The 16,385-nt window shown below is 54.0% G+C and overlaps 1 protein-coding gene across 4 annotated transcripts in view; it reads left to right on the top strand.

The window, feature by feature from the left end:
• Csnk1g2 (casein kinase 1 gamma 2) overlaps positions 1-16,385 on the top strand; it is a 22,769-nt gene that overhangs the window by 1,245 nt on the left and 5,139 nt on the right. For 3 of the 4 annotated variants that reach the window (XR_003850137.1, XM_008837127.3, XM_008837126.3), the window contains exon 2: positions 14,179-14,605. Coding sequence is in view for 2 of the 4 variants with exons in the window: in XM_008837127.3 (XP_008835349.1) it covers positions 14,419-14,605 (187 nt within the window). In the remaining 2 variants the exon portion in view is untranslated. Of the gene's footprint in view, positions 1-14,178; positions 14,606-16,385 lie in introns of those variants that run through there. The other variant, XM_008837128.3, reaches the window with a different exon arrangement.

Genomic DNA, 16,385 nt, shown 5'->3' with positions numbered 1-16,385 from the left:
CCCGCCTCTCTGAGCTGTCCATCCTCCAGGGCTCTGGGCATCCATGTCGTCTGTCCTCACTTCCGGCAGCCTCTGGATTTCCCCATTCCTGGGACTCTGGGAGCTGGTGGGTGGGAGGCACAAAGCCTTTGTTGGTATAGCTGCCCACAGGGAACCACACTGACCAGTCAGGTATGGGGGGGGTGGACACTGTGTCCAGGGTTCCCTGCCCATTCTGGCCTCTTGAGAGCATATTAGATGGTGTGGGCACCTTTGCTAGAGGGAAGTGTGTGGTTGTTACTTGTCACTGGTTATGTTTTCTTGTATCTTCAGAGCCAGGTAGTTCAGAGAAGTGCAGGCACCTGCCTGGTTCACCAGGGCCCAGACAGTCCCTGTTATCAGCACCCCATGGCTGAGTCCTGATGCTGCCTGGGAGCCAGTTCAAATGATCCCGAGGGCCCCCAGGCAGGTGAGCTAGGGATCCCCAGGGAGGGCCAGATCTAGGGGCTCAGAGGACAGGCTGAGCCTCCAGGGTCCCACCGTGGACAAGTAGGGGTGAGAATTGGAGAGGCCTGGCCTATTTTCCTGTCCCCACATGCTGGGGGATCTGTGTGGCCATGGTACCACAAGGCGGGTTTGAACATGCCGGTGTACAGCCTCCTCACAGGAGAGGTGCCTGCTGTCTGCTTTGATTTCCCCTGGGGATGGTCACTGTGGATACATCCTCCAAGCCAGCCTGCCAGCGCTGTCCACCACAGTACAGAATCCAGTGCAGATTTCTTTGAATTACCGGTGACTTCTCTCTCCTCCTTTGTAATTATATAGTAATTACCCTGGGTGGCAGGAGGAAGGTGAAGTTCTTAGTAATTGAATGGCGTGCATCTGCCCATCCCCGGCCCTGGGAAAGCCAGCACACCAGCATTAACTCCCGAATTAGGACAGACAGTAGCATGCCAGACAGATGTGGGGGTTTTTTTGTATTTATGAGTACTTGAAGGTGAGAGATGCCTGTCTTGAGATGCCCAGCCTATTGCTGGACATGTGTCCACACCCTCACACAGGACAGAGGCTGCACTGAGGGGCAGTTGACATTTTTCCCCTGTATGTGACTGTTACACATCCAGTGCCCATCAGGCTTAGTGGCCTTGCTCCTGATGAACCCAGGTCTTGTCTGTGTGGGCTGGGCATCAGCTGTGCCAGTCTGAGCTCTGGCCAGCCAGTCTCCCTGTATCACAGGTAGTCTTTGCTGAGAGCCTGTGTGGGCTGGGAGGGCCCCTATTCACTGTTGATCTCATAAATCTGTAGCTTATCATGGGGCCTGTGTGCTATGGCTTCTGTTAGGTGGCCGCAGCACCCCTTTTATAGATGGGCTGACCTGCTGGGTAGAGGACCCAGGGTCTGGCAGCCTCAATTTAGTGGCCCCAGGCTAGAAGATGTGAGTTGAAGCCATGTCCTGGGTTGCCCAGTAAGTTGGAAGGACACCGCCCCCATGTCCTGTTTCCTCTCTGTCCCTGCTTTGGGCTCCCAGGGGTGGGGCTAGCAGCAGCCCCTGAATGGGGATCTGCTTCCCAACTGCTCTGGCCTTACTGGGCTGGGGTTTGCCCCATCCTGGGCTCATCCTGAAGCAGAAGCTGGACTTGAAGATACGGTGTTAGAGGACCTCAGTGGGTCTCCACTTCTGAAATGCCGAAACGTATCTGGGTGACCTTCTTATCACCTGTGGAAATCTGCCTCTCTGGGTAGGGACACCCAATGGGGGCAGGAACCTCAGGCTCCCTTGACCATCCTGTGAGGATGCAGACCATCAGAACACTCTCATGTGCTTTCCCTTCTCTTTTCTGTGTCACCAAGATGGCTCCATCTTGGACAGCGAAGGGGGAACAGGACCCTGGCAGGCCCAGGATGCAGAGCCCAGGAGCCACAGCCTTCCCCAACCCCATGTTCATGTCCACTGCCCGACGGGGAGCCTGTGCCTCACAGTCACTGTTCCATGGGGTCCTCAGAGCCTGCCTGGGAAGCAGTGGAACCTTTACTAGTGGGTAACTGCAGGCAGGGCCACATTCCTGCCCCCAAGGAGAGGCCCTCTCCCAGAACAGGCCTCCACATTGCCCAGGGCTTTCTGCCCATACGCGTACCCCTTAGGATGGCTCAGCGCTACCGGGATGAGACAGATTGAGGTCACGGTGTTAAATAACAGATTCTCCCACAGTCCTTCTGGCATGGGTTGGGGTCCAGCCAAGAGCATGCAGCTCCACACTCAGGAGGCTATCCCCTCATAGGGTTGTGCAGGGCCTGTGGCTGCAGGGCAGTACCCAGGGACTAGAGATAGGAATCAGAACCTGACCCAGAAGCCTCCCCAGGTGGACAGGGAATGAAAGGTCATTTGCTGGTCTGGTTGTGCCTGATCCCTAGGTGTGTGGTGACCGCAGAGACCTACCAGAGATGCCATGCCTTGCTTGGACCCTTGGGGTGGGGTAAGGACTTAGCTTGGTTTTTGTATTTTAGTGTTTTGAAATACAAGTTCTCATGTAGCCTAGGCTGGCCTCCAATTGACTATGTATCGGAGGATGACCCAGAACTCCTCATCCTCCTGCTTCCAACTCCCAAGTGATGGATCAATGTCACTTGGTGATGTGCATGGCATGTGGAGGTCAGAGGACAACCTTGTGGAGTTGGTTCTTTTCTTCCTGTTATGTGGGCCTCAGGCTTGTGCAGTGAATGCTTTACCCACTGAGCCGTCCCGTCCCGCTAACCCTAAGTGTACCCATGTGTGCAGTGCCTGCAGAGGCCAGAAGAGGGTGTTGGAGACCCTGGAGTTAGGGTCATTTATGAGCCACCATGTAGGTGCTAGGAACCGAACCCAGGTCTTCTGCAAGAGCAGAGTGATCTGAACCATGAGCCATCTCTCCAAGCCTGCCTTGGGTTTTTTAATTTTTATTTATTTATTTATTGTCCTTTTCTGTGTGTGTCTCTTTGAGACAGGGTCTCCCTGTAGCCCCAGCTGTCCTGGAACTCACTATGTAGACCAGGCTGGCCTCGAACTCACAAAGATCTGCCTGCCTCTGCCTCCAGAGTGCTGGGATTAAAGGCGTGCACCACCATGCCCAGCTTTTTTTTCTTATGTGTAGGAGTATACTGCCTGCATGTATGTGAGTGCACCTGTGTTGTGCAATGCCATGGAGGTCAGAAGAGGGCATCAGAATGTCCTGGAACTGGAGTTAAGAACTGTTCTTAGCTACCATGTGGGTGATGGGAATCGAACTCAGGTCCTCTGCCAGAGCAGTCAGTGCTCTTAACTGCTCTTCAGCCCCTGCTTTGGGTTTTTGAGGCAGGGTCTCATGTATCCCAGGCTGGCTTGGAGCTCACCATATAGCTTAGGATAACTTTGAACTACCCCTTGGTTCCTGGGGTTCTGGGTTGTATGTGTTCCCCAAGGACCTCCTAAGATGGGACACCAAGCCTGAGAGGTCTTAGAGTTACAGTGAGAAAGATTGGGGGACCCCCAGAGCAAAGGGAGCTTTAGGTGTGTGTGCGCAGGTGTGGGAACAGTGCAGGGCAGACCGTGTTGGGACCTCGGGTTTGGGGCGCCCCAGGTGCTGAGGGCTCCTGCTTGGCTCCCATGTGGCTGAGCCCAGGGCTCTTGGGCCCCACAGGGCTGGCAGGTGGCTTGCCACCCTGGTGCCTTCCCTGTGCTCCACCTCACTGTCTGTGGCCTGCACTTTCTGTGGTGCTAGCCTCTGCCTTCCTAGGAGATCTAGGCCAAGCCTGGGTGGACAGGGTGGACTCTTCTCCTCCAGCGGTGAGCCTCTGCTCCTTCTGATGGCTTGGCATCTCTGTTCTCAGTGGTGTCTACTTTCCCCAAACAGGCTGCGTGTTTGTACTGCCTGCCCCCATGCTGACCTTGGAGGAACACCACTCAGCCTCCTCTGGTGACCCAGGTCTGTGATGCTTGCTGGGCAGGTATCCCCTTGGTTAAGTTTTGCCTGCACCTTTGTAAAAAGTTCCCTTTATGAAGCCAGGTGTGGTGGCTCACGCCTTTAATCCCAGCACTTGGGAGGCAGAGGCAGGCTGATAATCTGAGTTAGAGGCCAGCCTGGTCTACATAGTGAGTTTCAGGTCTGCTGGGGCCACAGGGAGACCCTGTTTCCAAAAAGACCAAAAAAAAAAAAAAAAAAAAAAGGAAGTTCCCTTTATGGACCACCCCACCCTACCCCCAGCCACTAAGTATACTGTTATTTAGAATAAATGTTGCTAAACTGGATGTGGTGGGGCATTCCTTTAATCTTTAATTCCAGCACTCAGGAGGCAGAGGGGGAGGCCAACCTGGTCCACATAGTGAGTTTCAGGCCAGCCATGGCTGCATAGTGAGACCCTGGGTTTTTTTTCGTCTTTTTTTTTTTTTTTTTTTTGAGACAGGGTCTTCCTGTAGCCCCAGCTATCCTGGAACTCACTATGTAGACCAGGCTGGCTTTGAACTCACAGAGATCCACCTGCCTCTGCCTCCCAAGTGCTGGGATTAAAGGCATGCGACACAACACCCCACTTGAGGCCGTTTTTAAAAAACAAAAAAATTCAAAGACAAATGTTGCTGGTTGGGCTTCAGTGCACCTGCCTTTAATCCCAGCACTCAGAGGCAGGTGCAGGCAGATCACTGTGATTTTGAGGCCAACCTGGTCTACATAGCAAGTTCTAGGACTGAATAGTGAGGCTTTGTCTCAGTAAATAAAATGCCAAAGTCAGGTATGTTGTTGCATACCTACACTCAGAGGTAGAGGCAGGAGGATCAGGAGTTGAAGGTCATCTTCAGGTACACACTGAATGGAGAGTCATAGAGGAAGACATGACCCTGGATGCCAGCCCCTAGTCTCCACACGTGTGCACACGTGAGCATGTGCATACACACCAGCCCACCAGCCCTGAGTGTAGTAGCTCCTGCCTGTAGCTCCAGCCCTTAGGAAGGGGAGGCATAAGGATTGCAAGTTCAGAGTCCAGCCTGGGTTACACAGTGAGTTCAAGGCTAGCCTGGGCTGTCTCTAGTGCATTTTGTGACTATTCCTGGTAACACTTTGGGGATTCCCAGTGGACAACCCCCTTCACCTCAGGATCTCCTATGGGGAGGGGCCTGCAGCTGAGTGGGCATCCTTGTGGGGAGCTGGGCCTGCCTCCTTCAGCCACAAGAGCTGTGTTCCATGCATGGCTTCCATCAGCCTTGGCCAGTTTTGTGCCATGAAAGTGGTGTGCACGGTCCTTGCACAGAGGAGGTAAGAGGGTCAGCCTTGACCTCTTGTCACTGTCACCAGCCTTCCTGTGTGCACACTCTGGTACCCACTGGCCTGCATCTGTTTACATGGGCTTAGTGATGCTGTGCCTTCCTATTTTTCCACAGGGATGCTCTGAGCCCCTTGCCTGGCTGTGTGCCCACATCTCCTTAGCCCATGGTCTCCCTTGCGCTCCGAAGTGGACAGTGGGCTGTGTGGTCTGGACCCTGTGGGTGCTGAGCAGCATCTCTGGCCACCACCCACTCCATGACCCCATGGCTTGGCAGCAGAATCATCCCTAGCTGAGACCCCCCCCCCCCGGCTTAGGAGATCCTGAGAGACTGTGTTCCACAGTCACCTTTCCCACTGAAGTTCTTGGATGCTGTCTGGATGGGAAGGCTGAGAGGGCATCAGTCATAGAAGCTGGGGTCCTCTGGGGGTGACATACACCATGTGCCCCAGTGTGAGGTCTTAATTTGACAGTTTAGTGGTGACCCAGTTTTCTCCACCTTAAACTTCGTTTTTTCGTTTTTACCGTGGACATGTTTGGGTGTCATAGATGCACAGAGCAGGGCTGTGGGTTTGGGGCCTGGCCTGACACTTCCTGTCCTCCAACCTGCCTGTCCCTGGGGTATCAGGGCTCCAAGGTGCAGTTTCTGATAGGTTGGTGTGTCTGCCATGTGTCCTATAGTTCCATGCTATGCTGTCCTGTGACATTGCCATCCGCTTGTTGTGCCAGGGCCTGTCTGATGGCAGAGTGTCATGTCTACATACTGGGGACTCCTGTGTGTGGCTGGTGTGACTGAGTCTGGGGCGACCTCATCTCTCTTTGCAGTCCATTGACGAGTCCCCCAGAGAGTCCTGGACCCTTCGCTCCCTGTCACACATGTGCACAACTTTGCCCCAGGCGCCTGCCAACCACAAAGTCCACACAGGACAGTGAGGGCCCCCACGCTGGCCTTGTCCATGTGGCCGCTGCCCAGCAGTATCCCAGCCTCAGCTGTTTCAGTGCAGTGTCCCCTCCCTGCCCCTATTCCCAGCCTGCCTTTTGTGCCTTTGGGGAACCACAGTTCTTCAGGCAGGAGCAGGTGGTGCATTGGCATCATTTGGGGTGCCCTCCTCCAAAGATGGGGGCCCTTTCCTTGTAGGGATAGAGTCCCCTGTCTGCTACCCTCTGTAGATTCTGGCAGATCTGTGCGGTGGGGATGATCTTTGATCATCATTGGATGCTGACTTAAAGCAGTTTGCCTGGAATGTACCCAGGTCTATTGCCCTCTGGCCAGGTGTGGGACAGGCTCCTTCCTGGTCCTGTTCCTTTGCTTTCTGGGCTTGAACCCCAAGCTTTTCCCGCTGGCAGGTTGTATCTCCCTGGGGTCTTCAGAACTTGGGGGTCCTGGGGCACGACAAACAAGGCAGCCCAGGCTCCCACTGAGCCCAGAGTCCCCAGGACCCTGTTATCCCTGCTTCTACTCAGCTTGGTGGCAGTTCTAGGCTGCGAACTGCTAGTGATGTCAGTCCAGGGACTGTGACATCACTGAGTGGAGATGCAGAGAAGAGGTTGGGGCCTCCAGCAGGGGAACAGCTAGAGTCCCAGCAAGATGGGGGAGCCCAAAAAGAATAGGGCAGGTGGGTGCTGGGGCCTTGTATTACGGGTGCATGTGTTAGGTGACCTGAGGTCATCTGGCTGCCTGAGCAGCGAGCACCTTGAGGCTGTCTTTGGGGCCCAGCTCAGGTCAGGCCAGCATGTCAGCCTCACATAGGGAAAGACTTGGACACTGGGCCTTGTGGGTCAGGCCAGGAGGGTTTATTTAGGGCAGAGGAGGCCTGGTCTTCCCCCTCCAGGGAGATTATTTTTAGCTCCAAGCCTCAGGCTGGGCCAGGGCTGGTGATGTTTCTTGTCCCTTGGGGTCTCAGTGTCACCCCACACATTCAGGTGTGGCTGAGACATCACAGCTGCCTGACACCAAAGTTGCCTGTCCCCATGTCCATGTTGCTCCATGCCTGACCTGCTTGGGTGGCTTTCTGAGGTCAGAGCACCCCAGGGTAGCATTGGCCACTCTGCAGCTGTGGGCAACACCTTGTATTTGCAGTGGGCAGCGGGGTGGGGGGTGTTCTGTCCCACGTCTAGGCAGTGTAGTGGCGACAGGTCTACCCACCATCCCCCAGGGTAGCAACTGCTCCTCACACTGCCCTATGGGTCCTCCTGGGCCTAGCCACCCCTCCTAGCCCCACACGGCAGAGGCAGGATAGGCAGTGACTGTCCAGGTTTCCCCAGTTGTACTCTGGGATGGGGACCATAGAGGCACAGAATGCTCTCCTGTGTCACCTGGCTGCTGTTTCCACTGAATGCCATCAGTACAACCACTGGCCTGGGAAGGCCACAGTTCTAGGCACATCAGAGTAGCAGCGTGCACCATCTGATTTGAACTGAGCTATGGCTGGTGTCCTGTGCAGGGTCCTACCTCTGCCCACACCTGCCATTGCCCCCCTTGCTATAGCTATTTCTACCACATACGTCCTAGCTGGCCTGAACCCCCAGATGGGCACTGCCTTGTGTGCTGCTGGACTGTGCAGCAGATGGTGGGCGAGGAAGTCTTGGCTCAGCTGGGGTTGGCAGCCGTGCCTGTGGGTGTGTGTGCCTGGGCCTTGTTCTCAGCACCACAGATGGGCTGCTGACCCAGGACCCCCATGTGAGTCTCCACACAAGGGTCACATACATCAGAAGACAACACACAACATGAGAAGAGTGTGGGGCCTGGTCCTGGGGACACTCAGTCTACAGCTAGGCCATGCTGACTCTGGCACCTTGGTGCCCTCATCCCTCTCTCTTTTCTTTTTTTTTTATGATTTATTCTTTATTATCATTATTATTTATTTATTTATTTTGGTCTTTCTGGGACAGGGTCTCCCTGTAGGCCCAGCTGGCCTAGAACTCACAGAGATTCGCCTGTCTCTGCCTCCTGAGTGCTGGGATTAAACCATGCCCAGCATATTTAGTCACATAAAAATTTAAAATTTTTTTTATTTATTTATTTTTATTTTATGTGTGTGCGTGTGTTGCCTGCATATAGGTAAGTGCAACCATGTTGTGCAATGCCTGTGGAGGTCAGAAGAGGCTATCGGATCCCCTGGGACTGGAGTTATGGACAATTGTTAGCTGCCGTGTGGGTGCTAGGATTCGAACCCGGGTCTTCTGCAAGAACAACTGGTGTTCTTAACCACTGAGCCATCTCTCCAGCCCCTGTTCACTTTAAAATTTTATGTGAATGTGTGTTTTGCCTGTATGTAAGTGCACCTATGCATCCAATGACTGTGGAGGCCAGAAAAGGGTGTCAGATCCTTTGGAACTGGAGTTACAGTTGTTAGCTGACATGTGGGTGCTGGGAACCATCTCTGCAGAACAGCCAGTGCCCTTAACTGCTGAGCTGGCTTTCCAGCCCCTTTCTTGCATCCCTCTCTTCTGTGGGCACTGTGCATGTGTGGGTAGTGCCTTGTCTTTTCTGATGTTGTGTGGTGTCTTCTGTGCCAGTCCTCAAGTCTGGACTCTTGACAGCCAGGTGCCTGGGCTTAAGGCTTTCCTGATGCCAATTGCCTGAATCAGCATAGACCCCTAGACAGATGGGATGGGGGCTCACACAGCCTGTAGCTCAAAGGTCTCGAGATGGCCTACCTCAGGGACCTGGGAGTAGAGGGGCTCTGTTACAGGACCTGGGTGTGCTAGAGGGACACCTTTGGGCTGACTGGCTTCCCATGGACCTTTTTGAACGGTCCGGTGTCTGAGTGTGTCCCCCTGAGGAGATAGGATGAGTTTGGACTGTGTCCCTAGATGGCATCAGCATACAAATCCCAGATGACAGAGAGGTATGCTGGCAGTCGAGGTAGCCCTGTATCTTTGTGCATGCGTTTTTAAAAATTACATTTTATGTACTTTGTGTGTACATGGAGGGAGGTGCACATTTACCACCATGTGTAGAGGTCAGAGGACAACTTGTGGGAGTCAGTTCTCTCCTACCATGTGGGTCCCAGAAACAAAACGTATATCCTTGGATTTGGCAGCCATTTTCTTTACTCTCTGAGCCATCTCACTGGTTATAATGTTGTTTTCGAGACAGGATCTCATGTAGCAGAGCCTGGCCTTGAACTCTTTTTTTTTTTTAATTTTTATTTATTATTTTTATTTTATGTGCATGCATGTATTGCCTGCATGTAGGTAAGTGCACCCGTGTCGTGCAGTGCCCACGGAGATCCGAAGAGGCTGTCAGATTCCCTGGGACTGGAGTTATGGACAGTTGTTAGGTGCCATGTGGGTGCTGGGATTCAAACCCAGGTCTTCTGCAAGAACAACCAGTGTTCTTAACCACTGAGCCGTCTCTCCAGACCGGACTTGAACTCTTCTTGATCCTCCTGCTTCCACCTCTCAAGTGCTGAGATGACAGATATATACCACACAACCTGGTTTATGGGGTATTGGGGGTGAACCCAGAGTTTCATGTGCTAGGCAAGCTCTGCCTACTCAGCTACAGCTTCAGCCCTGTTTTTACTTTCTTTTTTTAAAAAGTGGGTGGGTAGCCTGGCGTGGTGGCGCACGCCTTTAATTCCAGCACTCAGGAGGCAGAGGCAGGTGGATCTCTCCCTGTAGCCCCAGCTGGCCTGGAACTCACTATGTAGTCCAGGCTGGCCTTGAACTCACAGAGATTCGCCTGCCTCCCTTTCCTGAGTGCTGGGATTAAAGGTGTGAGCCACCACGCCCAGCTAAGTATTTTTATTTTGAATGAGTGTATTGCCTGCTGTGTAAGTGGACCTGTATTATGCAATGCATCCAGAGACCAGAAAAGGGCATCCGATCCCCTGGAACTGGAGTTACAGAAAATTGTTAGCTGTCATGTGGGTGCTGGGAAGTGAACCCAGGTCCTCTGCAAGAGCAGCCAGTGCCCTTAACCACTGAGCATCTCTCCAGCCTCTGCTTTTGCTTTCTGATAAGAAGGAAATACCTCCTGCCTGTTACTGAGGCTTCTGTATAGACTTTGTGGTGACCCTGTACATGGACACAGAGGTTCTGTAGGGAGATGACAATTGTCCAGGTGTGTCCCGTGCTGGGGTGTGGGGCAGTAAGAGTGAAGGGCAGGTGCCTTCCACTGAGCAGCCTTTATCTGTCACACATCTTGTAGAACTCTGGGCCCTGGTCCAGGTACCACCTGAGTTTCCCTCCTCTCCCCCTGTCCTTGAGGTACACAGGTCCTTTCCTAGGTCCTGCCCCACACCCATCTCTTCCTCAGGGCTCACAATGCCAGCCTGGCGGGCATGCCCTTTACCTCCACCCTGTGCTGTTGCAGTGTGCCTACAGTGTCCCAATGAGGAGACAGACAGGAGCTTACCCAGCCCAAAGCTGGCATGGACTTTTCCCACTGTGGGCTTCATGGTCGGGGGCAGGACCTGAGACCCTCTCTGCCTGCCCCAGGCTGCTGGTCCACATCTTTGGGGGTATCCTACTGGGTTTGGTACAGACCTTGGTGGCCCATGGAGAAACTGTCCACACATGATTCACATTTTCTTCAAACTGCCTATGGCCCCAAGGCACAGCCTCTGGGGCTCTCTCTCAGGCCAGCAGTACTTTAAGGTGCCAGTGTTGGCCAGGCCAGGGACACACAGAGATGCTAATGTGGGACATGTGGTACTGCAGAGAAGTCTGTGCCCTGAGGCTGAGCCGCATGGGGAGGGAGCACCTCTCAGATCCTCCAGGGAATGCCCTTTAAACTGAGATGGGGGTTGCCCACATGCCTTGACTTTGGTGTCAGGTCAGTGGCCCAGGATTCCCTTACGTCCAGCAGCAAGGAGAATTAGTGTGTGGGAGATACTGACTGAACAGAGATGGGATGATGACGATGGGGTGGCCACTGTGGTCATGCACCACATCAGTTGGTTGGCTGATCGCTACAGCCTAGTGGGAAACATAATGGGAATCAGTGAGCAAATGCTGATGGATCAGTGCCAGGAAAGTAGGGAACCCTGAACCCTCATGTCATGGTATGAGCACCTGGTGCTGCCCAGCTACAGTGAGACACAGGCTGGGGTTTCCTGAACTGAATAGAGGGTAGATTCCAGTGACCCATCAGCCCCTCAGATGATCCCAGAACAAATTCACAGCTTCATGCTGCTGGGTCCTGGGTACAGATTCCCTGCCGTGGCCAACTGTGGGGACACCAAACATATAGGATGCCATGTGTAGCTAGGCATAGCAGCACATATTGTGAATCCAGCTCTCCAGACTTTGAGGTAGGAGGATTGCTGAGTTCAAGGCTATTTTGAACTCAAGATAGCAAGACCCTACCCCCCCCCCAAAGAAAAAGCCAGGTGTGGTGGTATATGCTTTCAATCCCAGTACTCAAGAGGCAGGGGCAGGCAGATCCCTGAGTTTGAGGCCAGGGTGGCCTATGTAGAGAATTCCAGGCCAGCCAGGACTACATAGTGATACCCTTTCTCAAAACAAATTCAAAATGTAAAAATCCCCAAGGGCACGAAATATTTTTTTAAAATGGGCCTGAAGAGATGGCTCAGCAGTTCAGAACACTTGCTGTTCTTCCAGAGGACCTGGGTTTGATTTCCAGCACCTACATAGCAGCTAACAGCTGTCCATAACTCCAGTTCCAGGGGAACCAACACCCTCTTCTGACCTCTGTGGGGCATTATACACCTGTGCTGCACTTACATCCATGCAAGCAGAACACTCATAAACATAAAATAAAAATAAAATATTTTCTTAAAACTCTCCAAGGGCGCCGGGCATGGTGGCGCACGCCTTTAATCCCAGCACTTGGGAGGCAGAGGCAAGTGGATTTTTGTGAGTTTGAGGCCAGCCTGGTCTACATAAGTTCCAGGACAGCTGGGGCTACAAGGAGACCCTGTCTCAAAAAAGAACAAAAAAATCCCCAAGGGCTGGACAGATGGCTCAGTGGGTAAAGAGCTTGCCTTGTAGGCAGGCTCTAAGCTTGAGCCCCAGCACCCACATAAAAAACCAGACTTGGTGGCGTCTGTCACCCCAGCGTGGGGTTGTGGAGACAGGAGGGTCCCTGAGCTCACTAGTCAGCCAGGCTGTCCTACTTGATGTGTTCCAGGGTTAGGGAGAGACCTCGTTTCAGAACAGTAAACAGTGTCTAAGGAATGAACCAGAAGAACACAGGCACCTGCACACGTAGAAACATACCCAAGAAAAAATAGGCCAAGGGCAAAGTTGGCACTAGAGTGCATATTAGATCATCAGGTACATCAAGTCAAGGCCCAGCAGCTGGGCTATGTCCAGGCACCGGCTTGAGGCTACAGGCTATAGCAGTGGGGCGCAGGAGCCCTGGCCATGTAGCAGGTTTTGGACCAGAACTGGCTAGAGCGAGCAGCCACACTCAGGCTTTCTAGTTTCTTGCAGGGCAGGGTATGAGAGCCGCAGCCTGCCCTCTGCCACCTGTGGTCCCACCTTCCAGACCTAGGAACACAGATGGGCTGTGTTCTTGGCCTGGCTCCCAGAGGTCCCTTGTATCACTGTCCCTGGAAAGAGTCAGAAATAACCCTGACTGCAGCAGGTTTCAGAGTCCCTGGTCTCCCTCCTTGTAGCCCTGTCCCCCAATTGTCCCTGCTGAGCTGTGGGTAGCCTGGAGATAGTTTGGTCAGTCTGCTCTGGCCTCTGCATGCTCCAGGCCTTCCTGTCTCAGCCACTGGCCCCCTGGGTGACTCAGTCCTCTCTGTGACTCAGAAGTAACCATCCATTCTTGGGTGCTCCTGCAGCTGACCAGCCTCTTAAGTGTGGATGCCCTGGGAGAGCAGCCCAAAAGGGTCATAGGCCCCATGGGGTCGGGAAGGTGACACCACCCCTCTCTTCTTGTCGTCCCTGGATGGGCCCTTTGTCCACTGGCTGACCCTCCTGAGAGGGTCCTACAGGAATTGGTGCAGCCCGTTTGGTGTCTTGGGTGGTTTGCCCTTTGCTTCTTGCTGAGTGTGGGCTCCCCACATCCTGCCTCAAACCTGAGTGCTGCACACTGCAGCGTCCCTCATCTGTCAAAGGCCTGACACATGGTGCCCAGTGGGTGGGGAAAGTGACCCTTGGGGGCCACAGCAAGGCCTGTGTGGACTGAAGGGTCTGTTGGGGTGTAGGTGCTGGGAATCAAACTTATATCATCTGCAAAAGCTGCTAGTGCTCTTAACCACTGAGCAATCTCTCCAGCCCCAGGAGGGACAGGGTTTAATGTGGGTCTCTGGCCTCCGCTTGGAAGCTGGAGGGGCCTGAGGATGGAGGTGGGAAGATCAGGTTTGCACCAGGCTGTGATGGGTGATCAAGGTGCTGTGACTGGGCTTCTGGGGCCTGGAGGACACAGCAGGTTTGAGGGGCAGGCAGACATCTTGGGCCTGCATGGTAGCCATTCTTCACTCTCTGTGCCCAGACTCTACTATATCGTCTCTATCCATCCTCCTGGCATTGAAGTACCATGTGCCTTCTGCGATGGTTGCCTGAGCGGTAACACAGGGTATGGTCAGGGCCACCTGGATAATTGGAGTTCCCCAGGCTACCCTGAGCGTCAGGTGCTGCCCACAGTTTGAGAGTGGTGGGCAGCAGAGGCTGGGGTCAGGTGTGGTTCCTACCTCCCCACGCACTGGTCTGTCACCTTCCTGTCTTAGCACTCCAAGCATGGAGACCACCCCGCATTTGGGGCCACCCTGCTGGCACAGTTGTGTGGCAAGGTGGGCACAACCTACTGTACCCAAGTACCTACCCCAGTTCCACAGCCACCTCCTGGTCACATTCCAGTGGCCTTTTCTGGGATCTGTGACCTCTGCCATCAGTGTCAGCAGGCCATTTCCTCCAGGGCTTCATGAGTAGGAATGATGCTAGTCTTGTTTAGACTTTCCAAGATGTTTCTGGTAGTCAACACTCATGTGTGCTTCTGTCTCTCCACAGCTGGGTGCCACAAGATTTGAGGTGGTGGGACCTGACGACAAGATGTCTCCTCTCCCTGTGAGTGACCTCGAGGCCACTGAGATGACCAGCGCAGCCAGGCCCATGAGCACGGCTGGGTGTCAGTAGCCGGAGCCGCGGCCACTGGGCATCATGGTGTGCTAGGCTGAGCGCAAGCTCAGGATTTGCACTCAGATCATACGGCGCAGAGTCACCGTGGAGAGGCCAGGGTACCACAAACTTATGGATTTTGACAAGAAAGGAGGGAAGGGGGAGTTGGAGGAAGGCCGGAGAATGTCCAAGACCGGCACAAGCCGGAGCAGCCATGGCGTCCGCAGCTCGGGGACCAGCTCAGGGGTCCTGATGGTGGGCCCCAACTTCCGAGTCGGGAAGAAGATAGGCTGTGGGAACTTCGGGGAGCTCCGCCTGGGTGAGTCCCCCACTTTCATGGTGGCTGGTAAGCCCATCACCATTGGAGCCCATCACTGGGGGAGGTTCAGGAGGAGCCCTGGCTTTGTGGTGGGTGCCCCACATGTGGCTATGGAAGAGGCTGGCTGGGCACTGGTCTGGCATTTGGCCCTAGGTCTTGAGGGCATTAATCTAATGTCAGGGTGCTGCCTGGGCAAGCCTGGGACTGAGCCCCAAGGGGCCCCTCTCTCAGCTGTCTTTCCAGGCCACCTGTCAGTGGTGCCCAGGAGCTGGGGGTTCCCTAAGTATTGCATCCTGATCCTAGAGGAAGGTGTGACCCAAGGCAGCTGGCCTCATCCTTAAGATGTATGGGAAACCTGTGTACCTGTGTGCACAAGCTTGTCCCCTGCCTGTGGGAGTTGGGGTCCCAGAGGAGGAGCAGGGGCAGGAGATGATGGCAGCAGGACTAACCTTGTGCGTACACCTGTCAGACAGTGCCACCTCTGGTCACATTTTCCACCACCAGTGGTCAGATAAGGGAACCCTTGTCCAAGAGAAGGGGAGCGGACTGGCTCCCCACTTTACAGTGGGCCACTGAGGATTCTAGGGTGGGCACAGTGGGTACCTGTATGGTCACTGAGGGACATGCTTCATTGTGGGTAGCTGCCAAGCTGGTCCCCATTCTGGCACAGAGTTCCTCAGGCACCATGCACAAGCCTCTCCTCTGCCACAGCAGCCTCAGGCCCCGGAGCCTCCTGCTTGCAGCCTGGGGTCTCCAGTGTCTTCCGAGGCCCAGCTGTAAGTTGGTGGCTCCCTGATGGACACCTGCACCTGAGCCCTGCTGTCCCAAGGGCATGCATGTGTGTATGTATTCAGACACTGCACAGGGCACCTACAGTTGCAAACACCCATGCAGGTGCGCACAGACACACTGTCACACACAAGAACAAGCATACACACAGCCAGAGGCTGTGGAAGGTGACCCTGCCTGTCTTTGGAGTGCCAGCTGGCCCTTGGGAGTCCTTTCTTGAGGCAGTAGCGTCAACAGCCAACAGCTTAGGTCCCACTAAATTTTCTCCTTCCCATTCTCTGTTTGACCTGCCTTCCCTCTCTTCAGGATCTCGTTGTCCTGATGCGGGTAGACAAACCACATGACACATCTTTATCTGAATTTTTATTTATTTATTTATTTATTTGGTCTTTTTGAGACAGGGTCTCCCTGTAGCCCCAGCTGTCCTGGAACTCACTATGTAGACCAGGCTGGCCTTGAACTCACAGAGATCCGCCTGCCTCTGCCTCCCGAGTGCTGGGAGAGTGCTGGGATTAAAGGCGTTCGCCACCACGCCCGGCGAGTTCCTTATTTTTATCTCATGTGTGTTCGGCCTGCATGTATGTAGGTGTACCACCTGCATGCAGTGCCCATGGAGCCCATAAGAGGGCATCAGATCCACTGGAACTGGAGTTACAGACAGTTGTTAGCCACCATGTGGGTGCTGGGAACTAAACCTAAGTCTTCTGTAAGAGCAGCCAGTGCTCTTATCTGCTGAGCCATCTCTCCAGTACAGCCTGTCAATTTTTACACTGGGGTGAGGTTTAGTGGTAGCATGTGTCTTGAGCAAGGGCTGGGTTCCAGACCCAAAACAAAAAAGAATAAGGCCAGATGTGCAGATGTGGTGGCTGGAACCAGTCATCATGGCACTCAGGAGGCTGAAGCAGGGGAATCTCCCTAAGTTCCAGGGCCAGTCTTGGCTACAGAGTAAGCTCCTGTATATATCATATATCCTCCCCTCCCCCCCTCCCTT

This window comes from Nannospalax galili, unplaced genomic scaffold, assembly GCF_000622305.1.
Source record: "Nannospalax galili isolate Female #2095 unplaced genomic scaffold, S.galili_v1.0 scaffold77, whole genome shotgun sequence".
In the NCBI taxonomy this organism is placed as follows: Eukaryota; Metazoa; Chordata; class Mammalia; order Rodentia; family Spalacidae; genus Nannospalax; species Nannospalax galili.
This window is presented reverse-complemented; position numbering and strand designations above follow the sequence as displayed.